Below are 18,481 nucleotides of genomic sequence, written 5' to 3' on the forward strand. Positions count from 1 at the left end.
TTGGCACTGAAACCTGTCTTGTTAGTGCCCTGGTAGTTGAGAATCCTCAGGAATTTACATACTGTGCACCAGAGCTATGTGAAAAACCAAGTTAAGAATGTCTGGTTTTAGATCTAGTCATAGGCTGAAAGTTCAGACCATATTTGTTGAGATGTTTGCAAAGCTTCTTAATCTGGAGTGCTCCTTTGGTAAGCTTTGAGCAGATGTGGGCTGATGTTATACTGTTGTGCTCATCGTGCAAGGCTAAGCTGCACGGTACCACTTACTTTTTAACTTGAAATGCAGAGTTCGGTCTGTTTTCTGTGCATCTCCCACACAGGCCAGCTCCGTTGTGCAGACTGGGATGGAGAGAGGCCAAAGGGAGGGAAGGGCTGTGAGCTGCCGTGGGTGGGAGCGGGCTGGTGTGCTCTGGAGCTGTGGGGCTCTGTGGCGGAGGCGCAGTGTGAGGGCAGTGGTGAGGGTCTGCACACACTGTGCCCTGTGACAGCCCTCGGCCCATTCCTGGCTCTGGGTGTGGGGGCGCTGCACTGAGGGATGCCTTTGGCCCATCTGGGGCTGGCCCCTGGGGAGCTGCCTGTGCTTTCTGCCTCTCCGCAGGCTGCTGCGGGCTCATTCACAGTGCGCTCCTCAGGGCAGGGTCCAGTGGGACCTGTGTTGGTATTCTGTGCTTGTGGGGCTGGGCCGGGCCTGGATCTGTGCTGCTGAGGGTTTGGGTTCACCTCTCTTCTGATGTCTTCAGCGAGCTTGGTGTGCCTGCAGATGTATAAGTCAGACAGATGTGTGCTGACTGCAGAACTTGCAGCTGGGCACAATACAGGGGAAGCACTGGCTTTTTTGTGATTTTCTGTCATTTGCGTGTTGATAGGCAGACAACCCTCTCAAAGAGTCAGTTTTCTTTCAGCTTTTCGACTCAGAGAAGCAGTTGGAGCCGTTCCGAGGCACGGTGGTGAGCAGATGATGCAAATCAGTCCTGAGGGATTTTCCCTCTCTTCCTGTGCGGGGCCGCACTGAGCACATCCCTGGGGAGTGATCTGCGCCCTCTGCCCCATCCTGTGCCCCACTCACGCTCTCTGTGCCCAAACACGTGCAAACAAATCCACCGTCTGCTTTTAAAGATTTCTGTGAATGTTGTTAACAGATTAAAAGGTTTTATCCCACTATAATAGGTCTGCATTGTAAGTGAAAAATGTAGGTGTACTTGGCACAAGGGTTGTTGTTACGAGTTCTGTGCAGAAATAGCTCTTTGTGATGAAGAGAAGAGTTGCTGGCATTTCTGTTTACGCACACAGGGAGAGCAGATGTGCCCAGCAGTGTGTGCGTTGCTGGCCCCTTCTGAGGGGTCCCGAGCTGTTGGCTGTGATGTGGTGTGAGCTCAGCAGGGCCTGGGTGTGCTGGGAGAGCTCAGCTGGCAGAGCGAGGTGCACCATGCAGGCAGTGCAGCAGCCAGCAGCTCCCTGGGCCCCTCGGAGCCTTGTGTCAGGAGCACTAGGCCTGCCCTGCTGTGCCATGGCTTGCAGCTGGCAGCTGTAACGTGTAGCCCTTGCTGCATCTGCTGGCTGTGACTACAAGGTCTGCTGTGTACCAACAAGTGGCATCAGATTCCCCTTGGGTGAGTTGTTCTTGTTGTTTGTAGTAGAGATCAATCATTACTGGAGATGGCTTCTTGCACAACTAACCTCTAGGAGCCGCATTGCTGGTTTCAGCCCACATGGGATTTTTTGTATGTTGAGAATGTTGTGTAATGAACTTTTTCTCCTTAAATAGTGCTTGGAGAAAGGATTTCCATTTGCTAAGCATAACCCCTCAAATGGGAACCTGATTTAGCCTCGGTTACCCATAAATTTCACTGCAACAATTTTAGGGAAGTATGTGGGCAGGGCAAGAGCTGGTTCCTAGTGGGACTACAGGACTTGGGTGTCTGAATTGCTTGCCAGGGTTATCTGAGACATGGTGTGCTGGGAAAAGTGTCACAGAATTAACTTACCAATGTACCTTTCCGTCCTGGTTTATACAGCAGAGCAAGGTTGGCAACGTGGAGCAGAAGCTTGGCTGGATAATGGAGTTCCTTGAGACCTGCGTCTCCCCGAGTACTGGATTGCTGTAGGGTCAGTGGTCTCAAAATGTTTCCTGAGCAGTGAAGTTACTGGAGGGAGTTGTTTTTTGTTTTTTAATTGAAACTCATCAGAAGCTCGGAATTCAGTGTTGCTCTGGAAACAATGTATGGCATCAGCATGCTTTCATCTGAGGTGCTGTGTGTAGATTTTTGTCGTTGTAGCGTTGGCAAACTGGTAGGATGCAGAGACAATTCTTCAGTAGCAATAGTTTTGGGGTTTTTTTTCCCCCCCCAAAGCTTGCAAAGTAATAAAAAAAAGTTATACAAATGTGAATTGCAGACATGGATTTCATCACTGTGTGCCACTGTATTTTGACATATGCAATTACTTAGGTTTATGTAGGCAAATAAAATCCATCTCATATAAGGAACCAAATGTTTTTGCCATCAATTATAAGAAGTCACCTACAAATCCAAAGATTCCCTTCCCTTTCAAATTATTTATCTTGCTTGAAAAGAAGAGCCTGCAAAGCTTTGGTGCGAGTCAGGGAGTTCATGGTCAAGGATGGTGGTGTACTGTTACTGCAGGTTGGTGATGTCAGACCAAGAGAAGTAGCCCACAGCCTTGGAAAACTTACAGAGACAGTGTGTTTAAACAAAGTATTCACCCTGAGACACTACCTGTTTGGGTTAAAGTAACATACAGTGGCAGAAAGGTAATAGGTGTTATTTCTGTTCCTGTAACTTCTTTGTTATGCAAAATGAGAGCTTCCATAGTCATTTCTGGAAAGCTTTTGTGGATACTTAATGCATTGGTACAGTTTCCCTTTATGATGATTGGGAGGGAAAAAAAGAAAAAAGCCTGCACTGAAAAATATCACTAAAAGAAGATTACAGATGCATGTGGAAGGTTGGTGTTTCAGCTGTTACTTCTGTACGTAGTTATGTGTTTTACCATAGTGCCAAAAGCAAAGGAAAACCATTCCTTCTGGATTTCAGTGTATGACCTTGCAGTTCCTACACTGCTCCTGAACTGTTCTTACCTCCTGCACCAGCAGAGAGGGTGTGCGTGAGTTTGGTGTATGCCATGCTTTGTGAAAAAGCCCTGAACAGTACGGCACAGTGCTTACCAGCTTGTGGAAGGGTCCCTCTTTATACATTTTCTTATATTGAACATTATATCTCAGAAGTTCTCTGACTCCTTGATGCCTTAGGATGACGAATAGTCATGTTGTCTAATTCCCTAAACTTGTAGAACAATTTGCTTAAGAAAGTCAAAATATTTTTGTAAGTTGCACCAGTTGTTTTTTGTTTTGTTTTTTTTTTCAGGCTTTGTGCAAATCTTTGAGGATTTGATCACTCCCTCATGTATACATATATATACACATACACAACTGCCTATATATATACACACACACACACACATATATATACACAACACACGCACAGAGCTGCCTTTTCTTTGGCAGGTCATTAAAGCATTTGAGCACTTCATTAAAGGCTTTGCTGTCTGAGTTGGTGAATGCACAGAGAGCTCTCCGTGGCAGAGGCTGAGGCAGGAGGCCCAGCTGAGCTGACCGTGTTGCTTCAAGGGGTCTGCTCCGGTTGAGCTGGGATGATCTGTTGTTCGCAGGCCCTTTGGGCTGCCCTGCTGCTCCTCAGATGTGTCCTGCCTGGCTTCGTGAGGAATGAGGGCACTTCAAGGCTGGGATAATTCTTTCAGAACTGTGGCCTGGCACTCCAGAATGTTTTGTTCCAGGTACTCTTTTCTGAGATCCAGATAGGTCACAATGCACCTCAGTGCAGTCACAGTCAGCTGAAACGCCACGTAGTAAATACACCGACAGCATGCAATAGACTTTTTATATAGAGAACATTGCTTGGTATTTTGTGCTTGAAACCTTTTTCGGTTTATTGCTGGTCATCACCTGTTCAGTTTCTTTCTGCAGTGTCAGTGTTTGCATTCTGGGGCAACTTTCAAGCCTGTGTTATTCTACAGACCTGAACTTACAGAATGTTCACGCTTTCCTGAAGCGTGTTTGATCTCCTCGATTTGGTGATTTCAGCCTCACCTGACGTTTTCAGCTTGAGGTGCAGTTTTTGATACAGCCTTTCTCTAAAAGGTTGGCAGAGGAAAAAATAAATAATGGGGTCGAGGCAGACGTTGGCAGCAGATAATAGCAGAGTGAACTCCTTGGCGTGGAACAGAGCTCTCTGCGAGCGGCAGTCGAACTGTGAGCTGGTCTGGCTCAGGGTGTACGGGATTCGGCAGAAGTGGTACGGCACGAAGCAGAGGACAAACACGAACATGATGGTGAATATATTACGGCTGGTTTTCCTCTTAGTGAACTCTGAGTTCCGTCTGAATTTCTTGTAGGAGCTGTATATTTTTTTTGAGATTGAAGTGTAAAAAATGATGAGTAGGAGGAAAACAATCCAGAAAATCCCTGTACAAATATAACTGGACACCTTGTGCCACTGTTTGCCAAGTTCGCTTTTAAGACCGATGCATGTTCTGGAATAATTTGCTTTAGGGATTTCGTTAGTTAAAATCATATTTGGAAGCGTGATAAACATAATCAATAGCCATATGATGACAGAGATAACCTTACTGTAGTGAGCCGTGTGGACAAAGGAGGTGAATAAAGGCTTCACGATTTTGTAGTACCTGTCAAAACCGATGAGGCCAAAAAACGTTATTCCAATATACATGTTTGCATAAAAAACAACAGCAGAGTACCTGCACACAAACGTGTTGAGCTGTGGAGGTGCAATTTCCGAGTCGGCGAGAATTTTGAAAGGAAATGTCAGACTCATCAGGAGATCTGCGACGACGATGTTTTTGAGATAGACGATAAAACTCTTCTCGCTGGAGATGCACAGGAAGATCCATGCTGCCACGCCATTCAGCAGCAGCCCTACCACGAAAATCAGGCAGTAGATCAGGGGAATGACTGTCTTTGTTATTACTGTGCTGTTACTGCAGCTGCTTCCCGAGGAGTTTGTGCTGGAATTGAACATCTTACAATGTCTTTGATCCTAGAAGCAGAAGAAATATTATCTCAGTAAGATAACACAGAACTGTGCTTTCTGCTAATCAGTGTAGGATTTCTAATCTTATTTCAAAGTAAACTTGGTGTACTTCTCAGAAACCACGTTATTGTTTCCAGCACAGTAAATGCTTTCCAGGTGGTGCCATCTCAGTGCTGATATTCAGGGGCATGCTGCTGTTTTGGGCTTCTGTCTTTTCTTCTAGATTTGGGTCCATCTGTTTTGCTCAAATCCTGTCCTGTGTTTTTTAGTTGAGCCTACATGCTGGGAAGCCACAGTGTTCAGTGACTGCAAATGCACCTCATTAAACCTGAACAACTCATGTGTATTTTAGCACTGACTTACCTGGAAACAGATGACAGATATAAAAGTTCCTTGTAAAAGTGTTTTGAATATGGTCATTGCAAACATGCTTTATTAGTCAAGCCTGGGAATAACTAATAGATGCTAAAATACTATTAGTATTTTCTGATCCTTTCTTGAGGGAGAGCCTTCTGTGCAGCTAGCACAGTTTGCTCTAAGCTTTTAGTAACACAGCATACCATGTTGTGTCTATATTAGCATGAGTTAGAAGTGAGAGTGCCCTCCCAAGTCATTCAGGCTCAAATTTTAGAGGATCCCCAGGGAGGCTCCAAGAAATCACATCTGCTGTCTGCTTCTCTTTGACAGGGTAAATTACCCGCTGTAGGGAAGCCTGAACAGACAGGTATGTATTGCTGCTTCGTGGGCACATGAAAACCTGGGCAACTGGAAAACGTGTGCTGCAGAGCAGGGGGAGAGAAACATCCTGTTTGCTGGAAGATGAATCATTTCCTTACTGCTGCAATTGAGAGCCAATAGCTGGTGCCTCTGTGTAGCAGGTAGAACCCCAATTCAACCTAGCAGTAATTGGAAATGGAAACTTTATTTCACATAGGTAAAAGTTTCCCTTGGTGTGTTGTTTTCTTTGTGTCTCTGTAGGAGGTTATAAAGGCTGACAAACTTTGTGGCTGTTTTGGAACTTGCTTTGATGAGTGGAATAATGAGCCTGTAATGTGCCCAGAGCTGCAGTTCATCTCTGCCTCTTGTCTCCCCACAGGCTGGCCTGCTCTCTTATTTTCAGGCTTTTCTCAAGTCAAGGCACTTGTTTCTGTTTGGCTGAATTTTTCGAGGCTGAAGTTGGTGTGGTGAGTGGCTGTAGGAACAGAGCCGCCAGGTGAGTGGGTGTGCTAGGATTGTGAGGTAATAAGAGGTGAGGTTTGGGGTGATACTGCTAGGAGGAGGATCTCTGCTTCTCCCATGTATCCTCAGTCGGGGGGGAGCACCACCAACAAATGGCATTCTTATTTAGAGCAGTAACCTACCGTCTGAAAGCTGTTCTCTTCCCGCTGCTGTCTGCTGTGTGTCCTGTCTGTCCTGCAAGGCTGTCTGAGCAGGACCTTCTCTCCCCACCTTGTGTGCTTGAGAGTTGTTCCTCGCCTGCTGGGTTTGCTAAGTAACGTATGTGGGAGGTTTGGTTCTTGGGCCTGGCAGCAGCAGGTACTAAATGGCTTGGGAAGTCTGCCAAGTAGTTCTCATGCTAACATATCATACTGCAAAGGATTATTTCAGGAGTATGTGGTCAGTGCTTAGAGATGTGGCCGTTGTAGCTTTGTCTGCTGTCTCTAGAGGAGGAGACTAGACATGGAAGGTATCGCTTCTGATGGCAGCAGATTTACCAGCTGTCTGTGCCTGAGAAAGAGGCCAAAGTCCAAGACAGATGCTAAACCTTTCCACACCTGTGGCATGCCCTTACCTCTCTGGATTGGACTGCTGGGTGCTTTTAGTGCAGGTGCTAAGGCCTCGAGAGCCTTCCATCGTTAGTGCAGGGCCTGCCTCCAGCAGAGCGATCTGCTGGGCAGGAAGCACGGCGGTTAGAGCTGTCATCACGGTGCTGCCCTGTGCAATCTGTCAGCAGGCCCTCAGCATTGCTCCAGAACAGAGCCATGGTGGGAGCAGCTGTGTTTGTCCTGGACCATCACTGTATGCACGCAGCTCGAGGCTTGTGGCTCTGCTGCTCGTGTCACATTGTTGGCGTTCCTGGTAAAAGTTACCTGTGCTTTTTCTCACCTGGTCGGGCATCCAGCTCTCTCTGACAGGCACTCGCTCATACTGGAGTGGGTTTTTGTTGTCTTGAGTGTATTCTGCAGTATTAAGTGAACATTTTCAGCTATTTATGGAAATTAATGCTGCTGTTTGATAGACATGCAATGCAGCTACTGGGTCAGAGAAGATTGATGGTGGTCATTTTCTCCAGAACTCTTTTCTGAACTGCTAAATGTCATTTATCAGTGAGGAAGAACATGCCAAGCTTCTCTCTGACGTTTTGAGAGAGGGCTGATAGAAGAGCCCTGATGGAGGTGTGCTCTGCAGCAGGGTCTGTGTGCGGCCCTTGGAGCAGAGCCTGGCCGTGTGCTCAGTGCAATGCTGGGCACAGAGTGGCAGAGAAACTTCAGTGGTGCTCCTGTAGCAAAAGGTAGTAAGCAACTAATAGAGATAGCAGCCTGTGTGGTATGCTCGGACCTGGCTCAAAGGAAGGGGCTCTCCTGAGCATGGCAGTGGCTTTCAGAGGGTCTCAGTGCCTTCCTCGCTTTTGGGACCTCTGCAGGCTGGTGTGGGGCAGAGTGGGTCTGTCCAGCGCTGAGCTCAGCATGGGGAGAGCAGGCATCCAACTCTGTCCATTGTAGCTGTGCTTCTCCCTTTTTGGTCCAAAAAAAGCAAGATTTGGAATATTCTAGTGAGGAGGTTAGAGTCAGTTATTGGTGGAGTTATTTTGTCATGGTGTTCACTTTTTCCTTACAAGCTCTTTACTTCCCAAGCGTGGGATAAATGAAGCCAAATGCTGGGCCTGGACCACCTCCAGCTCAGAAAGCCCTTGGGGTTCTTTTCAGATCATGTGCCAAGGCCTGGACCTGTCTGCTCTGGGTGCTGCCCGCCATTCCCTCCCGTGAGCATCTCACACCAGCCCTGCGCAGCCGCCCTGCTGCCACTGTCCTGCTCAGCATCACTGACAGCAGTGCAGGCACCGCAGGGATCTCCCTGCCGTGGGCAGTGCTCCTGGGGGTGCTTGTGTCTGCCTGCAGCCCTTTGCAGCGTGGGGGGAGTGGTGCCCTGTGGGCACTGCGTGGTGCCTGCAGCACCAACAGGTTCTCCTGACCAAAACTGGAACAGGCGGTTGAATTGTGTGTGATGCTTTCTTGGCGTTTGTGGTTAATTTCTGGTGTTCTGAAGGACAAAGCCTGTGAGGAGAGCCAGTGGGTGTGAGGAGCAGTTGTAGATAAGCTCGTTTGCTTTGTCGTTACAATAGCAAGCTTTCTGGAGGCAGCGTGAGCTCCTTTGGTTGCAGAGCAAGGACTCCTCAAAGGTGGAACCAGGAACTGCTTCATTTCTTCTTGTCTGAGGGTCGCTGTGCTGTGCTGTGTGAAATCTGACAGCCTCATTTTCCTAACAAGAAGTTGAAATTTTCATTCTGCTTTTGTCTCTTCAATCTTTTAGCACTGAAAGATCAGCGCCTGCATTACTGCCTGGTGATACAGGCTGGTGTGCTTAGCAGCAGGGATCAGTATGTTAGTTTAAGGACCAACAGAGTAGTTTAGCGAAGGAATCAATGAGTGCTGGTTCTAAAACTTCCCGTTCCAGCTTTGCTTTGTGTGTGAGCAGCCTGGTTTGCCTCAATGATTCTGCTCCAGAAGAAGCTCTGGGGTCGCAACAGAATCATAGAATGGTCTGGGTTGAAAAGGACCATAATGATCGTCTAGTTTCAACCCCCTGCCACGGGCTGCTGATCTCTTTGGATTTCACCTGGTGCAGGGATGTTTTCCTCAGATTTCACATGTATTGCTTTATTATTACAGCCAAAGACACCAGCTCAATAAAAATAGAAGCAGTTGCTGAGGAGATACGTGGCTGCTTCCTTCAGTGGTGCCCCGCAGTCCCTCCCCACACACAGCAGCTCCGCTTGCTGCAGTGCCCCGCACTGACAGGGGCTGCCTTCATCTCTTGCATTTATTTACAGTTCCTTTGTGTTTTAAGGGATTTATTTGTTCTGGTTTGTATTACACCTCGATGATTTTCCATTGTCAATTGAAAAAACCCACAACTTGTTTAGAAGTTTAACAAAAAAGTTGAGGAGTGTTGATCAAGTACAGAAATCTGTCACAAAAGCATCTTTCACCGGGGAATATTTTTCAGCTTTTCAGCAGTTAAATACAAGTACAGAACACAGCCTTTGCGATCACCTCATCACATAAAGCTCCATAAGTACAGCATTAATGGCAGCAGGTTGCTACTTACTGCTCACAGCGAAGCCTCCTGCGCTGCCCTGCCGTGCTCATTGGTGTGTTCCTCCCTCGATGTCCTCAGCTGTCGGTGTGTGCTTCGGAGTGCAGAGCTGAGGAGCTGCTCCCCGTGCCTTGCTGCTCTGCCTGCTGTACTCCAAATGTCAGTGCTGCAGCTGGGCAGTGCTATTTTAGTGCACTCAGGCGTCCTTCCGCAGAGATCAGCTTTGAGCTGGGTTCAAAAGAGACACATTTGTGCATTTAGCAAAGCAGTGAGCTGAAGTTTAGGGTGTTTTCTTTTCTTAAGCAGTTCCCAGGCCTGGCCGTGACCTCTTCTGTAAGGCTGGCTGCCCCGATGGCTTCTGTTCTGTTAATGGGAGTGTTCTGCACTGGAGTTCACAGGGTTGCGTCACGTTTGCTCTAGGCACGCTCTGAGACCCAGAGATTTATTCTTGGGACAGGTGATAAATCTCTGCTTTGTGGCCGTTTTCTTTCTGCTTTCTGCAGTTTTATCTTGTTTTGTTTTGTTTTTCTTTTACCCTTAATCACTTGTCTGCCTTCCTCCCTTCCTATTCTTCTCATACGTTTACTGAGAGGCATTGAAACCAAGCACAAAACCCATTGAAATATTTGGTAAACAAGAAGCTAGTATAATCTCTTATTAGGAATGTGGAAAAATATTGCTATTTATATTAAAGTTTGTAAATGGTGTACAGCAGTGTTGACAAATGTTTAGCAGATGACTTAATCTGTTTTACAGTGCACTACCCAGGGCCCCCTCGAATACACATTGCCCTGGCGGACTCTCCTTCTATGCTTGCAGAAGTTGTGCAGTTCTGCTGCTTCGCTGCGCCCATCGTGCACACAGCCGGGGCGTGCTGACCTGAGTTTGCAGGGAGGGTTTGAGGGAGAAGTGGTGAGTGCCAGGGGTTGCAGGCTTTAGCCCTGCTCTGAGTCACTCAGTCTGGGTGACAGCCCTGCAGCAGAGCTTTCTGTCTGCGTGGCTGCTGAGTGACCTTGTGGTGTGTAGAAGAGCAGCTGCATGGGCCTTTGCTCTGTTCTTGCTGCCCGTGTGATGGATGTGACTCTTTTGTCCCCAAGGTCAGCTGCTCCCTTCTGCTTAGGCTGGAAGGAGCCCCGTGGGCTGTGAGCAGTGGGTGGAAGCCCTGGGGCTCGGCTGCTTTGGCAGCCCTGGGGGCGGTGTGAAGCTGTGCCCTGTGAATGCCAGGCTTCCAGGTGGGGCCCAGGAGAAAGCAATTTCTTTTGATAATCGTGGGATGTTACCTTGCTTTAACCAATGTGTGTTTCAGGAAAGTTCAGATTTGCTTTAATTGCTTAGAAAGCAGAAATGGAACCTGAGAGGTATTGCACGTGTCCTGGGTTGGAGCCTGGCTTCCTGTGCTAAGCAGGACAGCTGAGTGGCAGTGCAGGCTCTTCCATCTTTACACCTGTGTCTGCGGTCCTGTGACGCAGGTCCTGTGTGTTGTGCAAGCTTCGTGGTAGACCAGGCTGTCAGTTTTTTGAAGGCCAGCCCAGGTGCAGCATTGGGAAGCTCTGCAGCTCCCAGCCTGTGCTCTGGTGCATGTTGGGCTGTAGGGCTCTGCTGCCAGGAGCCAGGATTGCCTGAGCTGTGGGGCTGCTCTGAGCTGCAGGGTCTGGGCAGCCCCGAGCCGTCCTGAGCTGCACTGCTGGGGCAGGGAGCCTTGCTGCGGGGCGGTGGGGTGAGTACTGCCCTGCTTGTCCTCCTCCGGAGGATGTTCTGCACCAGCTAAGGACCGAGCACAGCAGGCTTCTCAGATGCTTCCAAGAAGGCATGCAGACAGTTTTTCATCTCTTTCCCTCTATCCTATTGTCTTGTATTTTTGGGGCTGGGAAATGAGGAGTGGGATAGAAGAGCTTTATGAGCCTGCGGCCCTCTGAGGCAGACTTTGTAGTTAATTCTATAAAGACTTTTCTTTGTTTTTCTTCTTTCTTGTTTTTAAATTTTTATTTTCTTCTTTCCCAGTAGCAGCAGCCTCAATATCCCTTTTGGGACCAGGGACAACTTTCACATTGTGACTCACAGCGAGCTTTTTCCGATAGCTTCCTCATCTAAACCTAAAACTGAAGTAAGCGATCCTCTATTTCTGTCTAGATTAAATCCTTGCAGAGGGGGAAGAAAAGTCTGCCAGGAGAAGGGATTTTGAAAGGCAGTCACAAAAGGCCTCAAACTACCTCTAGGTTTTCCACATGCAGCACAGGCAACTGTGCACTGTGTTGAGTAGAAGCTTAGTTATGTGGCATGGAATTGGGATTCCCTCTGCCAGAGGACCTGGTTTCTTGGGAATGGCTCTTCCATTGCAGAACGTCCACAGACACATCAGTGTTACTCTTCTGTTTGCAAGAACAGAAGTCTCTTTTTTTTTTTTTTTTTTTTTTTTCCCCATGTACACATTACCAGTACGTGGTAATGTGTACTGCAGCATCTGCAGGGCTCTTTTCCTCAGCGTGAGCTGCTTGTCTGAGCAGTGTCACTGCTGTGGTCATGGGGAGAAATGCATTGTGCTTATTCTTTAATTTGATGTATAAAGGGAGAAAAGCTTAGTTTTCTCTAGGATGCACTCCTTTAGGTAATTAGCAAGTGAATGTTGGGAAATAGTTATGTTGAGTTCTGTACATAGCTGCATACTGTCTTTTCTCTTTCAATGAAAGGAGCTCTGGAAGCCTTAAGTCGTGGGAATCTGTTGTCCTTTTATTGTAAATTAAGAACAGTAAACTTTCTCCATGCTTTGCCTGAAGAATTCCCTTTATAGAGTCATAAAATCCACAAACTCAGATTCTGTGCTCTACAATGTCTTAATCAGTCCATGAAGTTATTCCTTATCTCTCAAAGTTGTTGCCCATTAAATATCTTGCTGCAGGGGGTTGGTCTGCTATGTTTAAAGTTTAATTTAATCAGGTTGTGGGGTCTCCTCTGGAGATGTTCTGGATGTTTTCCTGTGTGACCTGGTTGAGGTGTTCCTGCTCCGGCAGGAGGATTGGACAAGATCATTCAAGGTCCTTTCCAATTCCTGATATTCTGATTCTCTTTACCAACCAGAGGTTTCCTGGCAACATCACACCTGGCAATCATCTCAGCAGCGCAGTGCCATCTTCCCTGCCAGCTGCCCTAACATGCTGATAACTGATGCCCTAAGCCTCTAAGTATGCACAGAAGTGGAAAGCCACTGCAGTGGGGGTGAGTCCTACTCTTCCAAGGAAGAATCCTTAAAGGAGAAACCTTCTGATTTCTGTGCTGGGTAGAAAGTTAACTCCTGGCTCTGTGCAGGTAGGAGTGTAGGTGTCCATGAAATCACTGCAGTGGTATCGAGGACAGGCTCTGGGACTGTGAAGCTGTATGCAGGAATTGCCTGAATGAAATGCCAGTCCTGCACATGCAGAAGCAGTAAGGACAGTAGGATGACACAGTTGCCGTCTCTAATTATGGATGGAGTCAGGAGGTTCATTTGTCAGTGGGACAGGAGCTGGCTTTTCATGAAAGCATGTGGATGAAATGTTCTGCAGTACACAAAGATGTGAGCGTGCAGGCCTCTGTGGCATTGATGCTGATCTGGCATCAACTGGCACTGATCTCCAGTGTGAGGTGAATTCTAGGACCGTTTTGTTAGCATTCTTTTGTATACTTGGGTTTTGATTGCAGGTTATTCTTGTTTGGCTCTGCTTACATACATTGCTTTGAATCCTCAGAACAAGAGTATGAAAATGTTGTTAAATGCAGCCTGCCTTTGAATGGACTCTCAATTTTGTTCTTCATAGAAGGATACAGATCTGTATTTTTTTTAGATTGAAATCCTATGTTGTTGCTTTGTTCTTGCAAAGCCATGGGTTCTGTCCTATGCTTTGCCAAATGTTTCTGGGTAGTTGAACCCTAAGTATTTTGAAGTAAGCTGAGGGGGAATCTTTGGACGGGCAGCCTGACTTTATTACCCAAAAGGAAATGTTTGGTGGCAGTGTTTGCCTTTCATAATGAGTGAAGAACACAATCTTATGTGTGGGTTTAATGCACTGAGATAAGGGAGGAAAAGCTTAAAGGCAACCCTTAAAAAGGACCTTCTCATGCTAGATGTTCAGAGCTGTTCCAGTGGCTTTAAAGCCTGTTTGTGATTCTCCCTCTTACTTCAGCTTTACTTGTATCATTTTTTCACTTTGTTTATTGTTAGAAGTAGAACAGTAGAAGCAGAGAACCGCTTGCAAGGGAAGCAGAAGTGAAATGTTGTTGGCCTTCCTCTCTGAAGATCACAAGTAGGCAGCAAATACTGGAAAAGGAAGGCAGTGCTGAGTAGGCTGAGTGCACTCAGAAACACCAGTTGGCAAATGGGACGTGTGGATTCTGGTTGGTTTCCCTGAAGCTGTGCAGGGCTCATGGTGCGGAGGGCAGTTGAAGCTGCGCAGCTGTTAGTGTGAAATTCTTCTAAAACATGATCGTATGCTGACAAGTAACAGAAACCAAGGGTGAACAGCTTTGGAGATGACTTCTTTGTGCTGTGTGTTGGGTTATGAAGTATGTCATTGTAGGGTCACTTAATGCCATAGCTGTACTTCTTGGTTATTCTTGGTTGAAGCTTGCCAGAATGTTTACATTAAAGCTACCAAAGAAGTTCTGCCTTCAGTAAAAGACTGAAGTGTGCAGCTCTGCATGAGTGTGTGAGGTCCCAGAGGAAGGAGAGAAATGCTGTTTCCAAGTGCAGGCTGCCACTCTGATGGATTAAATGTTACGGCACACATAATTTTTTTGTGTGCTTCAGAGAGAAGCAATCATTTGTGCAGGGGCAGAGGATTAAGTGCTTACAGGGCGGGCAGGAAGCCTCAGCTCTGTGTGCAGTTTCACCCCATCGGAATGATTGCAGACATCAGGGCAGACTGAAGGGTCACTTTATTATGCAAACATGGATATTTTTCCAAAATGCCAGCCAGTTTTAATATATAAGGATCTGCAGACGCAGCTGTTAATTCCAAAGGGTCAGAAGGTGGTGAGCATGGTCTGCAGAAAGGCTCCTGTATATCACATGCTTTTGGTGGCTGAAGAACTGGATAATGTATTTCACCCTTAGCCATATAAGTCTTTTTCTTCCCCTGGACTCCAAAACTCCCACCTCCTGGTCTTGTCATTTTTATTTTTTTTTTATTAAGAAAATAATTTGGAGGTTTGGTGTGAGCTCAGTGCCTATGAAAGGAAACTGCTTTTATAGTCCTACTGGTCAGCTTCTACATCAGAACCAGAGAATGTGTTTTCATAGCCAGAAACGGGAGAAAACTGACATGTTGGAGCTCATCTGGTTACAGAGGGGTGGCTGTGGTGGTGGCCAGGCGGTCCTCATACTGGAGGCTGCTGGCCGAAGTTAAAGCTGGGCTGGTAACTCTGCTGCCCTTGGGAACAGGAGTGGGGCTGACAGGCTGAGATCTGATCTTTTCTGAATGTACTTTACTGCACCAGACCGTTGCCACACATACACAATATACCCTAATCTTGTTAGAGGACTGTGCCTCATTATCAAAGCCTTCCAACCCAACCAAACGCAAAACCGCATAGACCGTGTGTATTTACATCCAGTTGCTGTGAACAGACTGAAGTGGAATGAACAAGATAAATATTTTTCTAGAATAATCCCCCTAGAACTCGTGCTGATTACGAAGGCACTGCAGGACTTAGGAATGCATGTTTTAAGCTATCAAAGCGTGCCAGCAAACGTTTTCTGCCCAGCATTGCCATGCTGGCTGCTCGGTGCCTCAGCATCACTGTAGAATAGCCTTGGGAGGCCTTACAAGGATGTGTCTCCAATTCAGCTGGGATATGGCCGTGCTCTGATGGCTGTAGCTTGGGGTGAAGTGTCCTGGTGCTCGTGGCACAGGATGTGGTGCCGGGGCTGCTGTGAGTCTCGGGAAGCCCAGGGGCTGCAGTGGTCGCACCATTAGGCTTGTTTGAGGCGGCTCTGGTGTGTCAGTACAAAGACATCTTCAGAACGTTAGGGAATTTCACTTCACTTTTTTAAGAGGCTTAGGAAGCTGCACTGGTAGGAAGTCATGGTAGAGGTGGTTGCCAGAGTAATCTCAGAAGCAACGCAGGCAATGCATGCAGTGCCGTGAGCCTTGTGGAGATGGTGATCTGCAGCCTTAAGCACATCTCCAGAAACATTCCTTCCACAGCAGCCTGTGCTTCAGGCAGCGCTATCAGTTATACAGCATACTGCCGAACTGCATCAGTGAAAGCTTTCACTGGTGTTCACTGTGTCCTCCTTGCTTCCTTGGGTCTGCTTTGCTGTCGTACTTCCACTGGACCACCTTCTCTGTGGGGTGTCCTGCAGAACACAGCAGTCCCAGTCTCGGGTGTGTGCCTGTCCTGTCCTGCTTCCTGAAGGCGCAGCTTAGGCCAGCATCTGATGCTGTTCCTATAACTGCTCATTTCAGGAAGAGCTTGGGCACAATACAGAGAATAAGGAACACCAGAGCTATGGTTGAAAGAGTGGGGAGTGAGTCATGTGTGGCACTGTGGGGGCTGTGAGGGGAAACAGTGCTGTGCCACTGAAAGTTACGTCACAGGACAAGGAGTTGTGTGTGCTGGAGTACATCCAGGTGTCAAAAATAGACCCATTTGGGTGAAAAACAACAAAAACAGATTCTAAGTTGTTATTGTTTGATCCTACTGACCTCGTTACTGCTTATGAAATTTGTTTTGGTCAGAAGAGATTTAATTTAAATTGCTGGATTTTTAACAACCTAAGCAGATAACAGATCTAAAGAGGAATGACAGCTCAGAACAGGGAAGTGAAAAAGGATATGTCTGAAAGTGAGTCCTCAGGCCATGCAAACCAAATGGTGACTGAGGCTGCTTCCTACCAACAGCCCAAAAAAGCTTGTTGCAGCAGTGGGCATTGGTGAAGCAGTGCTGTTATCAGGCCTATTTCTTCTCAGGAAGAGAAGGCTTTCAAATACCAAATTCCCTGTGAAATGCAGACATTAGTTATCTGATACTTAGTTATCTGATACTTGAGAAGTTGGATTTTCTTTTATAACTCATTTTTAGTCCTGGGAAAAGATTTTCCAAGCAGCAACTTCCAAGAACTGTTATATAAGCACGAGTGTATGTTGTAGTGAGAAATGTTTATCACAGATGCACCCTGTCAAGATAAAGTAAACAGGCAGTTCTATGGAGCAGTGCTGTCTGTGTTGCTCTTGCTGGGCTCTGGAGCAGAGCCATCCTGGCTGCCCTGTGCCAGCATTGCTTAGCCGTGCCTCCTCCAAATGCAGGATGGCCACACTGCTCCCCCGTGGGACTGGAGCCTCTGCCTTCCCCAGGCAGTGCTGCTTCATGTGTTCGGCCTTCTGGAAAGGGTGTCGTGAAGCTTTCTTCAGAGGGCATCCCCTGATGGCAGTGCGTTGGGTAACAGATCATTTTGGTATGAAATCGCTACTTAGGGAATGGCCGTTCTGCGTCTTCTTGGAGGAAAGCTAAAGTGAATGCATGTGAATGCACAAAGTAAAAACAAGTGAGGTCATGAGAAACAGCAGCCGGCGTGCATGCAGCGGGCAGGAGCAGTGTGCTGGAAGGAAGCACAGGTGGAGAGAGGAGAGCAGGATGGGCTGAGAATGTAACGCAGCGATGGTGCGCTCTGAGGAGCCGTCACCTGCCCTGCTGTACTGTCACTTGTGTCGTAAAGGGGAGACCAGGAGCGCCTGGGCGTCACTTCAACCATATGGGGGGTGATAAGAAGGTGTTTGGTTACTGACGTTGGTGCGCACGCTGACCTTGCTGTTTCACAGAGCCAAGCCAGCAGTGTGCTGTTCCATCTAACGTGGAGCTGGAGAGAATTTAAACTATGCAGCTCAGTCACAGAAATGGTTCTGTTCATATGGCTTCGTGTGCTTCATGTACGTGCAGACTTTAAGAGCACAGAATGGCAAATGTGGCCCCAGAACTTGCTTTGGTGTTGCGTATGTGAGTGTAGTTTTTCCTACAGGGCTAACGTAGGGTTTGTTCTGTGTCATTTTGGCTAACTGTACTATTTGTGTTTTGAATGGGGTAAATACTGGAAGTGTTCTTCCTTTCCAGAAGTGGCCTCTTCCCCCAAGCAGTGCCAGCAGTTTTGTAGCGTTTGCATTAATCCATCAATTTAATCCAAATGCTGTGTGTGATTATATATGGTATATACTATCTGTATTATGTGCAACACACTGAAGTTTTAAGCTATATGTAACATAGTACATGAAATTAAAACAACTTAAAGAAAGAAGCCCTTGTCTTATTCATGCTGTGTTAAGCAGGCGTAGTGCTGTGAAAGCGAGCCGTCGGCACAGTGGTAGTGCTGGGCCCTGCCTGTGCAGGGCTGCTGAAGAACTGTGCTTTGGGGGAAGCAAAGGGTGAAGAAACATGGAGGTGCTTGGGGTTTTCTTTGAGAAGAGACAGAGCAGGAGGGCGTTTGGTTTGTGCTGATGTCTGGTGGGGATGTGCTGTGGCTGGGCTGACATGCATTAGGGATCGTCCTGCTGCCGTCCCAGCCTGCCGCTCGGCTGGCAGTGCCACCAGGTGGGTGTTGGTGGCTGCCTGGCCTGGCCTGGCTGTGCTCACCAGGAGACCTGCTGGTGGCTCTGGATGCCATGGCGCTGCCCTCAGGCACCTGCTCTGCTCTGCCACTGCTGCCACCGCCTCCTCCTCCTGGCGCTGCCTTTAACCCGGCTTCTGTCTGCTGCCACCAGTACAATCCATGCGTGTTTTGGTTGTTAAGGAATGTTTTGATGTTCTTGTGCTCACGGTAAATAATCCGGGTGAAAATACCAAAGTTACTGTCTAAACTCTGCAAGAAGGTAGGAAGGAAGAACTGATAGAAGATCAATAGGAGTCAAAAATGAATTAAAAATGAAATGAAACACAAAGGAACCTTACTGAGCTGGAGTTGTCACTGGACCTTGAGCTGGGGAAGAACAGCTCCTCTTGGTTAATGGGAGCATTCTTTACATTACAGGATACTTATATGGGATTTCTTTGGCTTCTGTTGATCTTAAGAAGCACCAAAGAAAAGATGCCCAAATGCCTCTGAAGTGAACCCAG

At 47.3% G+C, this 18,481-nt stretch overlaps 2 protein-coding genes across 18 annotated transcripts in view; one reads left to right on the forward strand and one right to left on the reverse strand.

Annotated features, from left to right (window-relative positions):
* MED12L (mediator complex subunit 12L) overlaps nucleotides 1-18,481 on the forward strand; it is a 102,404-nt gene that overhangs the window by 30,254 nt on the left and 53,669 nt on the right. The gene's annotated exons all lie outside the window — the stretch shown is intronic.
* On the reverse strand, nucleotides 3,355-10,554 carry P2RY14 (purinergic receptor P2Y14). Of its 3 annotated transcripts, XM_048955528.1 has the most exons (3): nucleotides 9,416-10,554; nucleotides 7,193-7,821; nucleotides 3,355-5,092 (listed from the first exon to the last, which is right to left on the reverse strand). In XM_048955528.1, exons 2-3 carry the CDS (start codon nucleotides 7,202-7,204, stop codon nucleotides 4,061-4,063), a joined length of 1,044 nt encoding a protein of 347 aa, XP_048811485.1. In that variant the 5' UTR covers nucleotides 7,205-7,821; nucleotides 9,416-10,554; the 3' UTR covers nucleotides 3,355-4,060. The 3 variants fall into 3 exon arrangements, with proteins under 3 accessions (XP_048811485.1, XP_048811486.1, XP_048811487.1); XM_048955529.1 differs by lacking the exon at nucleotides 7,193-7,821 and having other exon boundaries at nucleotides 9,416-10,551; XM_048955530.1 differs by lacking the exons at nucleotides 7,193-7,821; nucleotides 9,416-10,554 and adding an exon at nucleotides 6,448-7,144.

Source organism: Lagopus muta, chromosome 9, assembly GCF_023343835.1.
Source record: "Lagopus muta isolate bLagMut1 chromosome 9, bLagMut1 primary, whole genome shotgun sequence".
In the NCBI taxonomy this organism is placed as follows: Eukaryota; Metazoa; Chordata; class Aves; order Galliformes; family Phasianidae; genus Lagopus; species Lagopus muta.